The 18,721-nt window shown below is 38.9% G+C and overlaps 2 protein-coding genes across 2 annotated transcripts; both read right to left on the bottom strand.

Annotated features, from left to right (window-relative positions):
* Positions 1-3,572: 3,572 nt before the first annotated feature.
* Positions 3,573-8,631, bottom strand: LOC144667247 (olfactory receptor 4D9-like). Its single transcript, XM_078528648.1, has 2 exons — positions 7,667-8,631; positions 3,573-4,073 (listed from the first exon to the last, which is right to left on the bottom strand). The coding sequence occupies exons 1-2, from the start codon at positions 8,585-8,587 to the stop codon at positions 3,573-3,575; spliced, it is 1,422 nt and encodes a 473-aa protein (XP_078384774.1). The 5' UTR covers positions 8,588-8,631.
* A 7,605-nt stretch (positions 8,632-16,236) lies between these two features.
* LOC144667246 (melanocyte-stimulating hormone receptor-like) lies at positions 16,237-17,172 on the bottom strand. The gene has a single exon (XM_078528647.1). The coding sequence runs from the start codon at positions 17,170-17,172 to the stop codon at positions 16,237-16,239; it is 936 nt and encodes a 311-aa protein (XP_078384773.1).
* Between the last annotated feature and the right edge of the window lie 1,549 nt (positions 17,173-18,721).

The following is an 18,721-nucleotide window of genomic DNA, read 5'->3' as shown; positions in this document are numbered from 1 at the left end:
TGGCTCGCAGCTTTGCAAGAAATTTTATTTAGTGGTAACTTAATTCTGTTGTTTAAAAAGTTCGTTGTAAGTTCGCTTTTTCCTTTTAATTGATTGATCCATTTTTTGGGGATTGCGTGGCAAAGGCCATAATACTTCAGAAAGTTAGTCTTTATCTGGAACGTAGATGCAAAATCGTTAAAAGTTAAGAAAGAGTCCCCTTTGAAGATGTCACCGATTTTAGTAACACCAGCTTCATGCCACTGCTTATAGTAGACTGAGGATCCGTCGATTGTGATGAACCTGTTATTCCATATAATTTCCTCTAGTATTTGCTCTTTGGATTCGGGAGTAGAAACAGTTAGTTTTTGCCATGCTTCTAAGGCTTCTTTGTAAAAATCCAGAGGTATGTTTACTTTCAGAGACTTCAGTTCATAATTGCATTCAAAAAGAAATCGACCGCCCACTTTGTTTAGGTATGCCAGAGGAATGTGACTCCAACTAGCGTCGTGTGGACTATCATTTAATCGCTTAATCCATGTGACTTTGAGAGAATTGTTAACAATATCAAAGTCAGGCATATTAAGTCCTCCTTTCTCCTTTGGCCCTATCATAGTAGTATGCTTAATTTTTGCAGTTTTTCCCCAGATAAAAGATTTGATAGTCTGATTGACCGTCTTGACAAAGGAATACGGAAACGATAGCATAGAAGTGTTGTAAACAAGTTTAGACAGCGCAAGAGTTTTTAGAATGGTTATACGACCATATAATGAGAGATTCCTTGGATACCATATGTTTAGTAGATTTTTCATGGAAGTGAGCTTTTGTTCGAAATTTTTTTGATGGGAGACCTCGTCGCTGTACGTAAAATGGATTCCAAGTGCGAAAACTGGTTCAGAGGGCCATGCAATGTCAAAATGCTTAGTCTTTTTGTTCCGATTCGCACCTAACCACATTTCTTCAGTTTTGGTTGTGTTTATTTCAAGACCGGAACACTTCTGGAAGGCATGAAGCAATTTGAAAAGATTTTCAGCTGACTCGAGGTCAGCAACAAAGGCGGTTGTGTCGTCTGCGTATTGTGAAACTTTAAATTCTTTGTCAAAAACTTTAATTCCATTAATGGTTTTGTCTCGTCGAATTGCATCAGCTAATATTTCTGCGCAAAGTACAAAATGAGCGCCGGAAAGCGGGCATCCTTGCCGTACGCCACGTTGAATTTTAAAGAACTCGGAGGCGTATCCGTTGTTCATGACACAACTGGAACAGTTATTGTAAAAGGTTTTAATCCATTGTTGAATTTGGGGACCGAAATTAAACGCTTCTAGTGTCTTAAATAGGAAGTTCCAATCAAGTGAATCGAATGCTTTTTTAAAGTCGATAAATAATGCTATGCCAGGTATATTTTCTGCCTCTGTTACTTTCATAATATCTTGGATGAGCCTGATGTTTTGACCGATATAGCGACCTTTGACGTAACCAGTTTGATCTTCATTAATTAGTTTAGGGAGAACTGTAGCAATTCAATGAGCCATGGTTTTAGTTGCAATCTTATAATCTACATTAAGTAGAGTAAGAGGTCTCCAATTTTCAAGATAAGATTTGTCTTTTTTCTTTTTCGGTATTACCTTGATGATCCCTTGCTTTTGGGTTATGTTCATTTGTCCCCGATGAAATGCATAATTAAAACTCTGTGCCATTTCTTCTCCTAACAAAGACCAAAAATGCAAATAAAATTCCACAGAGAGGCCGTCGCTTCCAGGACACTTTCCTTTAGCGCACTCTTTTAGCACATTATAACACTCTTCATTGTATAGGGGGTCTTCAAGTTTGTCTTGCTCAGGTTTGTCTAGTTTGGGCAGATTCGCGTCCAGAAAAAATACATCGTTTTGTGTTGCATCACACGAACTAGCAGTGTAGAGATTTTTGTAGAAGAGCCTTTGTGATCTCAAGATCTCATCTGGATCAGTAATTTCCCTTCCGCCGTATTTTAATTTTGTGATGTGAGTTTTAGAATGTTGCCTCTTTTCTAAGTTTAAGAAGTACTTGGTGTTTCTTTCACCTTCTTCATGCCAACGAATTCTGCTTCTTACAATAGCGCCTTTTGTTCTATATTCAGTTATCTTATTTAATTCAGCTCGGAGTCGGTATAGTTCTGTGATGTTTTCTTTTGATCTGTTTGTTTTAAGTACGTTCATCAAATGATCGATTTGATTTTGTAGTTCTTTTTCTGCGTTTTTTCGGAGTTTATTTTTTCTTTTCGAATACTGAACACAAAAACCTCTCACTTCCATTTTTAGCATGTCCCAGTAAAGACCTTTATCTTCGAGGTAGTTGTGTTTAGCTTTGAACTCTGGAATTTTGGCTGTGAGTTCGAAAGTGAACTTTTCATCTTTTAGTAGCGAATTATTTATTTTCCAGAAGCCTGGGCCGCGCTTAGTGTATTCCTCGGACTGAAGAACAAAACTAATTGCCGAGTGATCGGAGAAGGTGGGACTTGTAATATCTGTCCTAAGTAGAGATGAAGAAAGATTTTTAGAGACAAGCCAATAATCCAATCGGCATTGAATTTTTAATGAATGATTACGCCACGTGAATTGTGATTGATTTGGATGTTGGCTTCTCCAAACGTCTTGCAATTTATGATTGCTGCATAAACTATTTATTTCTTTAATTACTGGCCTTTTCCTTTCAATAGAGGTGCCGCCGGTTTTGTCTAGCGGTGTTAGTGCGCAGTTGAGGTCGCCGCCTAAAATAATTTGCAAGTTTGTGTATTGTTTAAGGGTGTTATTTAGGTTGGAAAAGAAAGTGTTTTGCGATGAATTGTCATTTGGAGCATAAACATTGCATAACAAGAAAGTGGAATCGTGAATAGTGGTTTCAAGCATCAGGTATCTGCCGTGTTTGTCAGCGATAGTATTATCTACTTGAAAGTCGAGTTTTGGGTTAAATAAAATCATCACACCCCTGGAATGACTAGATCCATGGCTGTAATGGACTTTGCCACCCCATTCTGATCTCCATATTTCTTCTACACTTTTCGTGGAGTAGGTTTCTTGCAAAAATATTATATCAGCTTTACTGTTGTGGGCCCAGCGAAAAACTTGTCTCCTCTTTCGCGCCTGGTTTAAACCTCTTGCGTTAATTGACAGAAATGATAATCTAAGTGGCGTTGCCATGGCTAATACTGAACATTATTGCGCTTTGAAGAGAAGAATGTTTACGCGTATCAAGGATTCTGTTATTATCTACTTTTATGTACCCTTGAGAATTAGTTGAAATGCAAATTTTTGAGCAAAGTATCCAAGTGCTTATAACTTTTAAACGAGCGAAAACAAAACGACAAGAAATTGCACAAAACACCAAAAAATAAATAAGCACCAGTTTAAGTATTTTGGGAAAGCAAAGGCGACGGACGCTTTCGAATAGTACTGGAGCCATACTACTTTATATAAAGGATGAGCAAGGAAGTCGGAATTTTGAAATCTAAAGACTTAACGACTTCCTTGGAATAACAAGAGCTTACCGTGCGGTAAAGCTCTCGAAGCCCGCTATCATCTGCGGGCTAACTAACCTGGAAATATTGAAGCTTGGTCTTAAGTGGACAAAATGTTTGCGTATAAAGGCAGTTTCTTCGTTTCAGGGCCGCGATAAATATGTCCGTCAATGATAAGTTTATCAACATTAAAGGATGCCCGCTTGTTTTGTTTCTTGGCTTTCTTTAATACGGGTAGTAGCTCTTTCCTCATATCTTCTATCTCTTTTGGAAAGTCGTCCGCCACGCCAATCTTTAGGGCTGGATTGATGTTCTTGACGTGTTGGAAAATGCGGCCTTTATCTTTAAAGAACGACATCTTAGCTATAATAGGTCGAGGTTTGTTTGCATCTGCCTGATCTGTCAGTGTGTTTCGTCGCGTTGGAATACGATGAACCCGCTCAAACTCAAGATGGTCGACTGCATCTTTGGGAATTTTTAGCTCATTTCGTAGAAGACTTTTTAAAACCTTTTTTGTTTCCTTGTTGCTGCCATCTGTTTCGGATTCTGGTACATTGAAGAACTTAATATTAAACAGACATTCTAAAGCCAGGTAAGAGAGCTTAAAGGGTTATAGTATGCGAATTTATCAGAAGAATTTGTCACGACGAAGATGTTCGTTACCTATAAATTTTGAAAATTTCCTGAATTTTAAGCGGTTGTCAGCTTTGTAGACTTAAAGTGCTGACAAATTTTATTCCTGTTTTCAAGAAAGGGTCATTTATAGATTCTGTTCATGAAATTAAGTAGTCTCAAGCAGGTGCCACATTTTCAAAATTTGCCTTCAAAGTTGGGCTATTTCCTTGTTTCGTTCAAAGCTGGATTAGGCGGGTCGGAAATCTTGTTTTGTCCTATAAAGAAACAAGAATGAATCATAATTGAATCATTGCTTAATAAACTACAATGATGATTATATAGTTTACAAGAATAACTGGATCTTTTAAGCGAATATTTATTTTTTGAGAGCAATTGCAATATGTGCTATTTTAACCGTTTCGGAAGGCGGCAATTGCTCTGGATCGGACCAAACTTCGATAGATCCTAAAAAACTTAAAGTAGAATTTTTAATCAAATGAAACCCATTTTATTAATTAACTAGGTAAAGGCTTTAAAATCCCAGCAAATGAGACAATTCGAATTCTTGAACCAAAATCGATGGTCGGAAATAAACGAGACGCCCTCTTTAAATTGAAGGCAAGCCAAGACTGTCAATTGTAAAGCCAGATGTCTTGCTGTTAATGAGAAGTCAAAATGGAGTTGGAAATTGTTGTCATCTAATAGAGGCGGAGGTAAATACTTTACACTGTCCATCACCCTGCGAAGTAAAACTTTGCCAAACATATCGTCTTTTTAAACGATAGTTTGAACAAGAGAGAAAATTGATCATAATTCCATCTTTACAAAAGACGAAAGCAACATTTAAAGATGTAAATGCATACACGGAACGTCAATAAGCTAGTTGTAACAATGAGTTTCTTTCTAGATTGTTTTGTTTCCTTTTAAAGTAAACACACGTGCATGTGCTTCTAGTTGATTAAGGTACAGCAATCCTTAAGCAAACGAGGACTTTGTCAGGAAATCTTTCAAGAATGTTTGGCAAAAAAGAAGAAGTATTTCGTGTTGGAGTGTGCATCAATATTCATTGCACGTGCATCAAATTAAATTAAATTGAAGCTATGCAATGAATCCCGTTATCAATATTAATTAATCCGACAGACACAACACTTGCCATTTTGTTATCTTTACTGCTTGCCTCATTTCTCGGATCGCCCAGCTAAAAAATTAATAGAAGCGAGTTTAGGACCAATTTAAGATAACAAGAATACCTGTTATACATTCCCCCAATAACGTGAATAGGCCAAAAGGATCCATAAATAGTGAATATGGCTGTAACTATAACATATGAAAATAATAAACAACAAGTCCAATATTACTGTAGATAATGTCTTCCTGCATTCTTTATTTCAAGTCATTCGTCTGTCCTTGGTGTAAAATGTCTCCTACTTCCATTTTATGGCGATGAAGCGAGCAGCAGTTTCGAGTATTAAAAAGCTCAGACAAAGAGAAAAAGGAAAAAAAAATGATTGCAAAGTGCACCGAGAATCTATAAGACGAAAACCAATGCTCAAACTAGCCTTAGAGGGTTACACCTTGTCTGTATCCCAACAACAGAGCGAGAAGTCTGTCCAGACCTAACACGCTTTAAAACGCGGTCAACGCTAGCAATGACAGGGAAGTCAAAGCAGTTAAGCTGACTGTAGCAATGACTGCAGAGTACACGCAAAGGTCTACCAACATGTCCGAATCTTTTCCCTACTTATTACAGCTGGTCACCAACAAGTAGATCAGTGACTGCGAGGCAGTCACTGATCTACGACAGTTTCAATTGGGAGGTACGACAGTTTCAATTGGGAGGAGGGGGGGGGGGGGGAGGGGTGGGCTATAAAGGGAACACGACTTGCGCAACGCAACTAATATCAATGCATTCCTCATAGTGGTGGGTGTGGAGAGGGAGAAGTATATCGCCGAGACGGGTAGCGTATGCTTTAAAGGTCTTGTGCAAAGCAGAACTGGGATGGTTTTGTCCACAAATTTTCCATCGCAAGTTAAGTATGATGCATTGCTAAAGACGGGGAGTCTTCATGCTTGCAATGACTTGGGCGGACACTAAATTGATTAAATTTTTACACCTAAGTAAATGTGGTAAGCGTATGGCATTGAAAGACAGGTAAAAGCGAACAAAAAATGTCGGATGAAAGTTTATTGTTACGTCTTCAGGGACGAAATACAGGACGAAATATTTCATTCATCGAGGAATATTTCAAAAACAGTTTTTAAAGGTTTATGTAACAAATCAGTCATGATGATGTTAGATCTCAAGAAAAAATGAAAAGAATAGCAGAACAATACTCACGTTGAGAACATGTTGTATACGGGATACAGATGCTCCGCCCCTCTTTTGTTTGCGTCTATCCCCCCCCCCCCCAACCCCCACCCTCTTGTTGTAAATTTTTATTTAAATCTTTTTAAATTTTCTTTTCATATTACATACAAAACTCACAAGATGTCATATATTTTTTGTTTAAAAGCTCGTATTCCACGAACATAATTAAAAATAGCCATAACACTAATATAAAGTGTCGAGCAACAATTTACATACTGATAGCCTCTAGGTAATCAATTAAATTTAACTGAACATGTTACTGACTTTTTACACATAGTTCTTCTTATCATTTCTGTTTTTTACGGTGTCTAAGTAAGCAGTTTCCTGTTACTTCCTCAGTTATAAATTAAGGAATAAAACACAAAGTGAACTCTTGCCTATTTTACGTTACCTGTTAAATCAAGTTTAGATTTCAAAACCTTGGCGTTACCTTTCTGTTCCTTGATGGATTACAACACTAGACAACATTGCCATGTTTATGTGATATTTTTGAAAAGCTTTCTAGAAACAAGAAATCCTTCTTTTCCTTGATAATCGCGTACGCTCATCGTCTTATTGTCGACTTGCTCGAAGTCGCTCGTTTGATTGCCAGGAGACCAGATCACCTAACCCAAGTCTATCTCGCGTTTTTTGCGGCGAAAAATGCATTTTTTAGCCGCTCGTGGATTTCATGCTCTTTGAGAGCAGATAGATTCGGTGTGGCCTTCAACGCGCGATTTTTTTTTGACCTGTTTGCAAACGATCTCTTCAAATAACTACTCACACAAAGGGAAACGAGCGACTTGGTCGACATGGAGCAAGGTTTCTTACATTACAACCCTCTTTTTTTTTCTTAGTCATGTCGTGCATAACGGCCACGCGGACCTCTCTACGCAAAACCTTCTAAAAGCCGCGGCACACTTCCTTAGTCTGGAGAAAATGCACGATCTTTTAGAATATTTTGACTAATTAAATTAGGAAACGAAATTGTTGACATCGGAAAGTGCGTCTGCGATATTGCCTTCAAGTGACAAAGTTTCGTAATCAAAAGTCTTCACCTTTGGAGCGTTTTCGTAAAACTCCGTTTTTCATGAAGCGATAAATGTTTTCCATTCTAAAGTGGAAAGTTAGGTAAAGACGCGTCGAAAAGCTCTTAAACTAATGCATTCGTGTTGACGAGGCCCATGCTATGCAATTAAATGAATCTCGTTAAACTAATTAATCGACAACACCTCCCTTGTTGTCAGACACAACATCTGCCTTACTGTCATCTTTACTGCTTGCCTCACTTCTTGCATCCTCCAGCAATAAAGAAGCGGATTTAAAGACGAATTTAAGATAACAAGAGTTCCTGTTATTCCCCAAAGGGTTGGAAGAAACGAAAAGGGCCCATTGCTGATGAATATAGCAGTAACTATAATATGTGGTAAATAACAAACCACTAATGTCATCAGGATCCATAATCCAGTACATACTGTTTTCCTGTATCGCCTTATGTTCAGTGGTACACGTTCATTTGGTCCCCTTTGACGAACATGGTCTTGTACCTCAGTCGTATGGTGGTGAAGTGTCAGGAAGATTTTAGAGTAACAAAAAGCTGAGATCAAAATGCAAAGTGCCTGTAAAGTGTACCCATACATTTTCGCGATGCTATACTCCAAAAACAACATTATTGCATAAGCAATGCCGGGAATCCAAGCACAGATAACAAATGCCTGGATTCGCCTCAAAGTTACAACTTGTCTGTATCTCAACTTCAATGACAGAGCGAGAAGTCTGTCCACACTTATTGCGGTCAACGTTAATAAAGACACTGAGGTCAAAATTGTAAAACTGACTGCACCAATGGCTGCAGAGTAAACGCAAAGGTCCATACCTCGGCCCAAATTGATTGTCCAATTCATGTAGTGAACAGCAGCGGCTGGACCCACGATAAGACCAACAAGAAGATCAGTGATTGCGAGGCAGCTGTACAGCAGTTTCGATGGTGGATGAAGAGAAGACTCCTTGCGCAACGCGACTAGGATCAAGGTATTCCCAAGAACTGTGGCAATGAAGAGGAAAAAGGATATGGCAGCAAAAAGCAGCGTATACTTTCCAGACGTTTTAAAAAAGCCTGTGCAAACGAGAACTCGCATCTCGTCAGCGTCCATAGTCTTGGTAGAGTGTTTTGTCAATCGAGAACGGCGTATCGCTAAGAATGGTTAGTCACCGACTGTGAGTTTGGTGAACAATTTGTCAGTTTTATAATTACCACGGAAGAGAAAGTGGGCATGTAAATTAAATGATGCATTAAAGAAAACAATCTGTGACTAGTGGCGTCATCGAGCCTTTTAGGTAAAAAGAATGCACTTTACCCTTTGTTTAAAAAAAACTGGTAGGTTTCGCAATGTAACAATTTAACCACTCAAGGAAACCATTCCCTGCTTTTAAACATTAAAAAAAAACCGGTTTGATTACGTAGCAGGAAGTACCAATTGCAACATTTAGGTCAACGTTTGAAAATTGAATTCAGAATCGAAGGTGATAAACAATTGTCCATTGTCAAGGCAGATGTTAGCCTGCGAGCAGGCTCACCTCAGGCGCACGATCACACGTACGAGCGGCGAAGCCACGAGAGCGATTAAACGCGTAGTTTGACTACGTAGTTTTGGGTATTTGCGTAGTTTGAAGTTGGAGGCGACAATTGCAACATCGAAATCAACGTACGTTGAATTATTTTAATTCAGAATCGAAAGCGACCAAAAGTTTTCCATTGTCAAGTCTGATGTCTTCATATTTGCCTTAAGTAATGAAACGTAAAATTAGACACGGAAATTGATGACATTTATTGGAGGCGGGTTTATTTACTTCAGATTGTTGATCAAACTTCGAAGCAAAAACTTGCCAAACATATCGTGTTTGAAAACGTCAGTTAAAGCAAGAGAGAAAATTGTTCATAATTCTATTCTCGTATTAAAACTGAAGCAACATTTTAATGCATACACAGAAGACTAATAAGCTAGTTCTCATAACGAGTTACCTCCTCGACGAGATAGCTTCTGTTTAAATTTCTCCCTTCCCTTTTAAAGGGTGAAATCATACGTGCACGTCCAGTTGTGTAGGGGACAATAATCCTTAAGCAAATGACGATATTAATGACAGCAAATCATTCAATGTTTGCCAAAGAAGAAAAAGTTTGATAGCTTTGACGTGGGCATTAATATCCACAGCACGTGCATCAAAAAGAAAACGGCATGAAACAACTTTGTAAGTTTAACAATGGTTTAACTGCCCATACATACTATGAAATTCCCTTCATTTTGTTCCCGAAGAAAGAACTTACAAGCAACTTAATATATTAACTTAAGATTGGGAGAAAGTATGAAACTGGCAGTTTATGACTGTAAACAGTTCTTCTGCGCTGGGACCTGCAGTGTTTGTTTTAGTGCTCATGTAGATTCCAAGTCTCAAACTTGCCGGTTTTCATGGATCTGGAGTGAAAATATTTTTTAATCTACGTGGTGGTTTTTCAACACAAGGACCCAAAATCGTTTTTTTTTCAGTGGCTTATTTAGCACTTTCTTATTTGACCCTTAAGGACCTGTAGTAAAACTAAGGATGAATCCATGTGATGGAATTTTTCCATAAAGACTCAAACTGTAGATTTCAAGTCTTAAACTGGCCGATTTTGCTGGATCTGGAGTGAAAATAAGCTTTAATCTACGTGGCGGTATTTCAACACAAGAGCCCAAAATAGTCATTTTCAGTGGCTAATCTAGCACTTTCTTATTTGATTCTGGTGGACCTGGAGTGAAAATTAGGATGAATCCACGTGATGGCAGATTTCCAAAGAGACACAAACTGTAGATATTAAGTCTCAAACTGGCCGATTTTGCTGGATCTGGAGTGAAAATAAGCTTTAACTGCGTGGTGGTAATTAAACAGAAGGGCCGAAATCGTCCTTTCCAGTGGCTCATGTTGCACTTTTGTTTTCGATTCTTTTGGACCGGAAGTAAAAATTGAGATGAATCTACGTGATGGCTTATTTTCAAAAAGATCTAAACTGTAGATTTGAAGTCTCAAACTGGCCGGTTTTGCTGGATCTGGAGTAAAAATAAGCTTTAATCTACGTGGTGGTATTTTAACAAAAGGACCCAAAATCGTCATTTACGGTGGTTCTTGTAGCACTTACTTTTTTGATTCGTTTGGACTTGGAGCGATTATTAGGATGAATCCACGTGATGGCGGATTTCTAAGAAGACGTAAACTGTAGATTTGAAGTCTCAAACTAGCCTGTTTTGCTGGATCTGGAGTAAAAAAAAGGTATAGTCTACGCGGTGGTATTTTAACAGAAGGGCTCAATATCGTCATTGTCAGTGGCTCATACAGTGGTCCCGTATTCGATTCTTTCGGACATGGAGTAAGAATTAGGATGAATCCACGTGATGGCGGATTCCCAAATAGACTCAAACTGTAGATTTCAAGTCTCAAACTGGCCGGTTCTGCTGGATCTGGAGTGAAAATAAGCTTAAATATACGTGGCGGTAGTTCAACACAAGCGCCCAAAATGGTTATTTTCAGCGGCTTATTTAGCACTTTCCAATTCGATTCTTTTGGATCTGGAGTGAAAATAAGGATGAATCCACGTGATGGCGGATTCCCAAATAGACTCAAACTGTAGATTTCAAGTCTCAAACTGGCCGGTTCTGCTGGATCTGGAGTGAAAATAAACTCTAATCTACGTGTTGCTACTTCTACACAAGGGCCCAATATCGTCATTTTTAGTGGCTTATCTAGCACTTTCTTCTCAAGTTCATTCTGGTGGACCTGGAGTGAAAATTAGGATGAATCCACGTGATGGCGGATTTCCAAAAAGACCCAAACTGTAGATTTCAAGTCTCAGCTTGGCCGGTTTTGCTGCATCTGGAATAAATATGAGCTATAATCTACGTGGTGGCACTTCGACACAAGGGCCCAAAATCGTCAGTTACAATACAGGTGTAGGTGCCATAGCTGCTTATTTATTTGCTGGAACAGGTGGTGTGGAAATTTGAAGTTATGGTAATAGGTCGTTATCAGACTTGGCCTCAGATGTTTCCTTATCCATTGATAGATCTTGTCATGGACGTCTACTAAACAGGTTCTATGCTGTTGGACAGGGTAAGGTCTGTTCACTGCAACTGCTGGCTCACAGGTACCATTTAAAATACTTTGTACAAAAACTTGCGTCATATTGCTCAGGATCCTTTTGTCACTGCTAGCGTTCTTGTTGTTAAGTTCTGTTAGTTTTGACTGGCGCAGCTTATTTGCTTCTTGATTGGTGTCGTTCTGGGGATGTCTGGATCTGAAGACACTTGTTGTGCTTGATAGCATGGTTTTGGGTTTGCGACCGAACAGTAATACCTACGATGAAGGCATCTTATTGTCCATTTGGGTGGTGTGGTACACCCACAAAGCTGTGTAGGGACATTCTTCACTTTCGATCGCCTTTTTTAGCAGTCTTGCAAGTTTCAATCGTTCTTTCGGACGCTTGGTTGTGATATGGAAGTTATTGAAATGTACGCTCGTGTGGTGCGTGCCAAAGACGGAAAAAGTCATTGTTGGTGGTCCGCATTCAGCTAGGACGCTTGTAAAGTGGCTGCATATGGCTTGGCTGTAATAGGAATCTGATCACTAGTCAACAACGGAGAAATTCGTTTTTATTGGTGCAGTGGTATGACTTCATCGATGGTTCTTGTGTTGTAGCATTTCCGACGTATGTTCTTGTTGAGGTCTTTAGGGTTGAGGCAAGGTCTAACCTTCTTCCTTTTTAAACTATGTAAAAAATTTTCAGGAGAAGCAACGTCTTTTGAAGTAAGCGTCCGATCTCCAGAAAGGTGTTGTTTGGTTTTGAGTCGCTCGCACATCTTCTTCGTAGAGAAGCGTGGAGAAATGGTGAAGAAAATTTTGGCCAACATCCTTGTTTCGGGCATCTGCGTCGTACTAGTTCTGAAGTCAGTCGAATCTTGTTCCATAAAAACAGAAATAGCAATAGAAACATTGCTAGGGATATGTTCAATCCAAATGGCCCATGTGGTTACAGCCCAAGTCTTGATTTTATTTGCTTTTTTGTTTAAATTACACCACAAGTTAAACACGGCACTTCTATTTTGTTTTTTGGCCTTGCAAAAAGAAGAACTGATTAAATTTACTAATAGTGTTAAAAAAGTAAAAAAACCCTTTACCTTGCAAGAACAAAACTGATTCAAGAACAATAAAACTTCGCTCTGTCAGTAAATAAGTTTTATGTCGATAGAAGGAAAAAAAAGGAATAAAACTGACACAAAGTGAACTCTTGCCTATTTAATGTTAGCTGTCAAATCAAGTTTAGATTGTGAAATCTTGGCATTACGTTTTTCTTTCTTAAAGGATTGCCATGAACATCTGATTCTTTAAAAAAGCTTTCTAGAAACAAGAAGTGCCGAGTGAATTTATCTTTAGTTTAGATACAAGATCCTTCTTTTCTTTGATAACTGCGTACGCTTATCGTCTTATTGACTTGCTCCAAATCGCTCGTTTCATTGCCAGGAGACCTAATCGCGAAAGCATTTTTTCGTCGCCAAAACGCAAGACAGTTAATTTCATGCAAGTGCCACTCATGACACAAGTCTCTCGTTTCAAGCCATTCGTCGATTTCGTGCGCTTTGCGAGCTAAACATACGCGGACAAATAGATTCGGCGTGGCCTTCAACGGGCGATTTTTTTTTCTTTTCGCGTGCAATCTTTTCAAATAACTCTATCGACACAGGAAAACGAACGACTTGATCGACGTGGAACAAGGCTACTTTTCTTACTTTACCACCTTAAAGTGCTACTATGACCAAAATTTTTGTTTTTCTTTTCGTCTTTTTCTATATTCAATTTGTTCAATAAGTCTATATTTAACAAGCGCGCTAGAATTTAGAACGTTGCGAGCGATATAAGCCTTAAAATAGCTTGCCGAAAATCGTGGAAAACCCGTCCGCCATTACTCGGACGTCTAAAGTGAGCCAGCGACTGTACTGAAAAGCGGATTTACGCATGAGTTGGTTCGTGACGTCATATGCGCATCGTCGCTTCGAGCTTCGAGTTTTCCAAGAGAGAATATACTGAGAATTAACAGGGTTATAAAAGATATTTCTTCTACAAATTCTTCGTCTAGTTTGCCCAGTGGCGAAACCGAAGAGAGCCGCAACGAAGAGACATTGCAATTTAGCGGTATCGTTTCTTATAATGAGAATTTAAAGCCGTTTTCCGTCGGTCTAAAGGGCAATGTTTGCATGCAAATACTTCAATATTTATTTCATTCGATGAGGTTTTGGCGCTGTATGCCTACAACGAAGCTGCCGTCTTCTTATCCAGTCGAAGCACCGATCGAAGAAGCCCCGAAGAACGAAGAGGAACGGCGATTCATGGACTACGTACGTTTGAATACATGGTATGATGAGAAAAACGTAATTGAATAGTTAGGATAAAATGTCTGCAATGTAATTTGAATTGATAGAGCTGCAAATAAGCTTACATGTAGGTTGCTATTGCCGTTTGCGAAGGATTGTTCAAAATGATCTTAACTGTTGTTTTCATTCTTGTAATCTATCATACACGCCATGGGCATAAAATCTATCTCAGCTGTTTATTCCGAAAAAAGCTTTATAAACATGAAATAATGTAAAATTTATACAGAAAAATTAAAGTCAACAAGATGGTGCAGGTGATCAATGGATTTAGTTCCTTGAGTTTTATACAGTTTTACCTTCCTTGACTACAATACAGGTAATAAACCTTTTTAAAACTAAGTGTTTTAATGGGTAATAACACTTCAGACATCCAGCTTCAACCAGCAGTCAGTATTCCTGTTTCTTAAAATAGGAAAACCATTTGAACGCTGTATAGAGTCCTTCACTCTATTTACTGATAATGTTATGAAACTGGCCCACAAGTAGCCGCAAAACTGGGTAGGAGTAGTTTTTCTTATTCATTTCACCCATTTGTTTTTTTGATGATAAAAATAACTAAAACAATATATGCACAACATGGGAACAAGTAAAATAATGTTAAGGGTATAAAGTTTTATTAAAGTTCATAAACGGGAGCACCTGGACCTCGAACAAACACTGGGACCTTGATCAAACGTTTCCAGTTTTGAACCGGCATTTAAATGAAGCCCGCGTTGAGTCGGGGTCTGGCGTCTACTCAAGAAAATATGGTATCATATGCAATATGACAGTGGCTCTTTCTAGAGAATATCACTGGCAGTACACTGTGCATCTGCAGTATGTGTATGTAATTGAGAATTCAATTTTGGGACTAATCTTGTGTCAACTTAACGTGACTGTAAACAAGCCAGCTCCGTGTACCACTCTAAATAGACAGACACCCTATTGGAGACAGTTTTCTCCTTTCATAAGGGGTTAATTCCCATAAATGTGCTTCAAAAATGCTCCCTTGATGCAAAAAGGCAAAGTCTGCATGCAAGCCTACTTGCCCATCAGGCCAAAGCATATCTTGGTTTAAGTAGGATTAAGCAACCTGGATGAGATGAAAGTACAATTGCATCACAGGTTTAACCTCCCCACTCCCCCCACATACATGTAATGACACTGTTCTGGGCTTACACCTGAACAGCTTGATTCAGAGTCTTGCGCACTGACCATTAGGTCACCGCACCTAAATCGATACAACTACCCCAATACTATGACAACATTTTTATTTATGGTACAGGTTTGACTGTATTTGTTGTCTGCTTCGCAGTTCGAATACAGTAAACTCACTGTAGATAATTCGAAGCATTCTATTCTATTCACTTCCCTTGGATAGTTGAAGAAGTTAACCTCACAATGGTTGCAGGGAGAAATATCTATAAAGCATTTCCAAGAGTACAAGTTTCCCTCAAAGTTATCAGACGATCTATTATTCAGCTTGCGTGGTTCGGGCGAGTTAAGATGTCACGAAATTCCGCCTCTTGAGTTGTTTTCTGCCACTATGTTGTGCAAAAGTGACCTGGAGATGCCTTGAAGTATGTTTAAAAAACATTTGCGCAGTAGATACGGCTTCTACATCACTACAGATTAAAAAGAAAACCAACGTTTTTCCAGATCGGTCACTCCAGCCTTCGAAGCAGCCATTTTGTTGATGCGCATATGACGTCAGCATGCTCTCGCCCCAACTAGATCCAGATCTCTATTCGGTCCTCGGACATTTTTGAATCTAGTAATGGCGGCAAGCCAAAGCCGAAGTTTGCGCGTGAAATAAGTGGTCTTCCAATTCGAATTTGAACTTAAAATTTGGCAAGGTTACTATTTAATGGAAGTCCTTTCAAAAACCGAAGAGAAAAGGGAAGGTAAAATTTTGATCATAGTAGCACTTTAAAGAATATCAAATTTATAATGTTAATCGTCATGTCGCGCATAACGGTTACGCGTACCTCTCTACACAAACGAAAAACAACAACAACTGCCAACAGCTGCGGCACACTTACTCAGTCTAGAGATAATGCACGACATTTAAGAATATCTTGACTAATGTATGTTACAGGAAATGATATTGTTGACATCGCAAAGTGCATCTGCGATATTGCGTGCGAAAGTGCGTAGGATATTACCTTCAAGTGACAAAGTTTCGTAATCAAAAGTCTTCACCTTTAGGACGTTTTCGTAATACTCTGTTTCCAATGCAACGATTAGCGTTTTTCATCGTTAAAAGTGACGTCAGGCTAAAAAGCATCGAAAATTAAAGCTCTTAAACTAATACATTCCTGTGGGCAAGGCCCAAGCGAGTATGCAATTAAATGAAGCCCGTTAAACTAATTAATCCACAACACCTCCCTTGATGTCAGACACAACATCTGCCTTATTGTCATCTTTACTGCTCGCCTCACTTCTTGGATCCTCCAGCAATATAGAAGCGGGTTTAAAGACGAATTTAAGATAACAAGAGTTCCTGTTATTCCCCAAAGGGTTGGAAGAAGTGAAAAGAGCCCATTTCTAGTGAATATGGCTGTTACTGTAATATATGGTACATAACAAACCACTAATGTCATCAGGATCCATAATCCAGTACATACTGTTTTCCTGTATCGCCTTATGTCCATCGGTAAACGTTCATTTGGTTGTCTTTGGTGAACATGGTCTTGTACTTCAGATGTGTGGCGGTGGAGTGTCAGGAAAATTTTCGAGTAGCAAAAAGCTGAGATCAAAATGCAAAGTGCCTGTAAAGTGTACCCATACATTTTCGCGATACTATACTCCCAAAACAACGTTATTGCATAAACAATGCTGGGAATCCAAGCACAGACAACAAATGCCCGTATTCGCCTCGAAGTAACAACGTGTCTGTATCTTAACTTTAATAACAGAGCGAGAAGTCTGTCCATACTTATTGCGGTCAACGTTAATAAAGACACTGAGGTCAAAATTGTAAAACTGACTGCACCAATGGCTGCAGAGTAAACGCAAAGGTCTATACCTTTTAAGTCTATTGTCCAATTCATAAAATGAACAGCAGCAGCTGGCCCCACGATAAGACCAACAAGAAGATCAGTGATTGCGAGGCAGCTGTACAGAAGTTTCGATGGTGGATGAAGAAAAGACTCATTGCGCAACGCGACTAGGATCAAGGCATTCCCAAGAATTGTGGCAATGGAGAGGAAAATGGATATGGCAGAAAAAAGCAGCGTATACTTTCCAGACGTTTTAAAATAGCCTGTGCAAGTGAGAACTCGCATCTGGTCAGCGTCCATAGTCTTGGTAGAGTTTTTCGTCAATTGTGAACGGCGTATCGCTGAGAATGGTTTGTCACCCAATCTGTGGATTTCAAGTTTCAAACTGGCCATTTTTGCTGGATCTAGAGTAAAAGCAACCTTTAATCTTCGTGGTTGTTTTTCAACACAAGGGCCAACAATTTTAATTTCAAGTGGCTCATGCAGGACTTTCTCATAATGATTCCATTCTTTTGGGCCTAGAGTGAAAATTAGGATAAATCCACGTGATGACATTTTTCAAAACAAAATTAAACTGTTGATTTCAAGTCTCAAAGTGGCCGGTTCTGCTGGATTTGGAGTGAAAATAAGCTTTTATCTACGTGGTGGTATTTCAACACAAGGACCAAAATTGTCGTTTTTAGTACACAGTTAGCTCTTTCCTATTCGATTCTTTTGGAACTGGATTAAAAATTGGGATGAATCCGCGTGATGGCTGATATCCAAATAGACCCAAACTGTAAATTTTATGTCTGAAACTGGTCGGTTCTCCTGGATCTGCAGTAAAAATAAGGTTTAATCTACGTAGTGTTACTTCAACACAAGGGACAAAAATTGTCATTTTCAGTGGCTCATGTTGGACTTTCTTATTCCATTCTTTTGGACCTGGAGTGAAAATCAGGATGAATCCACGTGTTGGCAGGATTTTAAGTCTCAAACTTTCCGGTTTTGCTGGATCTGGAGTAAAAAATAGGCTTTAATCTACATGGTGGTATTTCAACACAGTGGCCGAAAATAGTAATTTTCAGTGGCTCATGAAGCGCTTTCTAATTCGATTCTTTTGGACCCGGAGTGAAAACTAGGATGAATCCATGTGATGGCATTCTTCCAAAAATACCTAAACTGTGGATTTCAAGTCTCAAACTCGCCGGTTTTGCCTGATCTGGAGTGAAAATAAGCTTTGATCTACGTGGTGGTATTTCAACACAAGGGCCCAAAGTCGTCATTTTCCGTTGCTCATGTAATACGTTCTTCTATTCGATTCTTTTGGACCTGAAGTGAAAATTAGGATAAATCCTCGTGATGGCGGATTTCCAAAAAGACCCAATCTGTGGATTTCAAGTTTCAAACTGGCCATTTTTGCTGGATCTGGAGTAAAAGCAACCTTTAATCTTCGTGGTTGTTTTTCAACACAAGGGCAACAATTTTAATTTCCAGTGGCTCATGCAGGACTTTCTCATTCCATTCTTTTGGGCCTAGAGTGAAAATTAGGATAAATCCACGTGATGACATTTTTCAAAACAAAATTAAACTGTTGATTTCAAGTCTCAAAGTGGCCGGTTCTGCTGGATTTGGAGTGAAAATAAGCTTTTATCTACGTGGCGGTATTTCAACACAAGGACCAAAATTGTCGTTATTAGTGTACAGTTAGCTCTTTCCTATTCGATTCTTTTGGAACTGGATTAAAAATTGGGATGAATCCGCGTGATGGCTGATATCCAACTAGACCCAAACTGTAGATTTTATGTCTCAAACTGGTCGGTTCTCTTGGATCTGCAGTAAAAATAAGGTTTAATCTACGTAGTGTTAC

This window comes from Oculina patagonica, chromosome 10 (assembly GCF_052425735.1).
Source record: "Oculina patagonica isolate OP01 chromosome 10, crgOcupat, whole genome shotgun sequence".
Lineage (NCBI taxonomy): Eukaryota > Metazoa > Cnidaria > Anthozoa > Scleractinia > Oculinidae > Oculina > Oculina patagonica.
The sequence above is the reverse complement of the archived record's forward strand: the minus strand, read 5'-3'. Positions and strand labels throughout refer to the sequence as shown.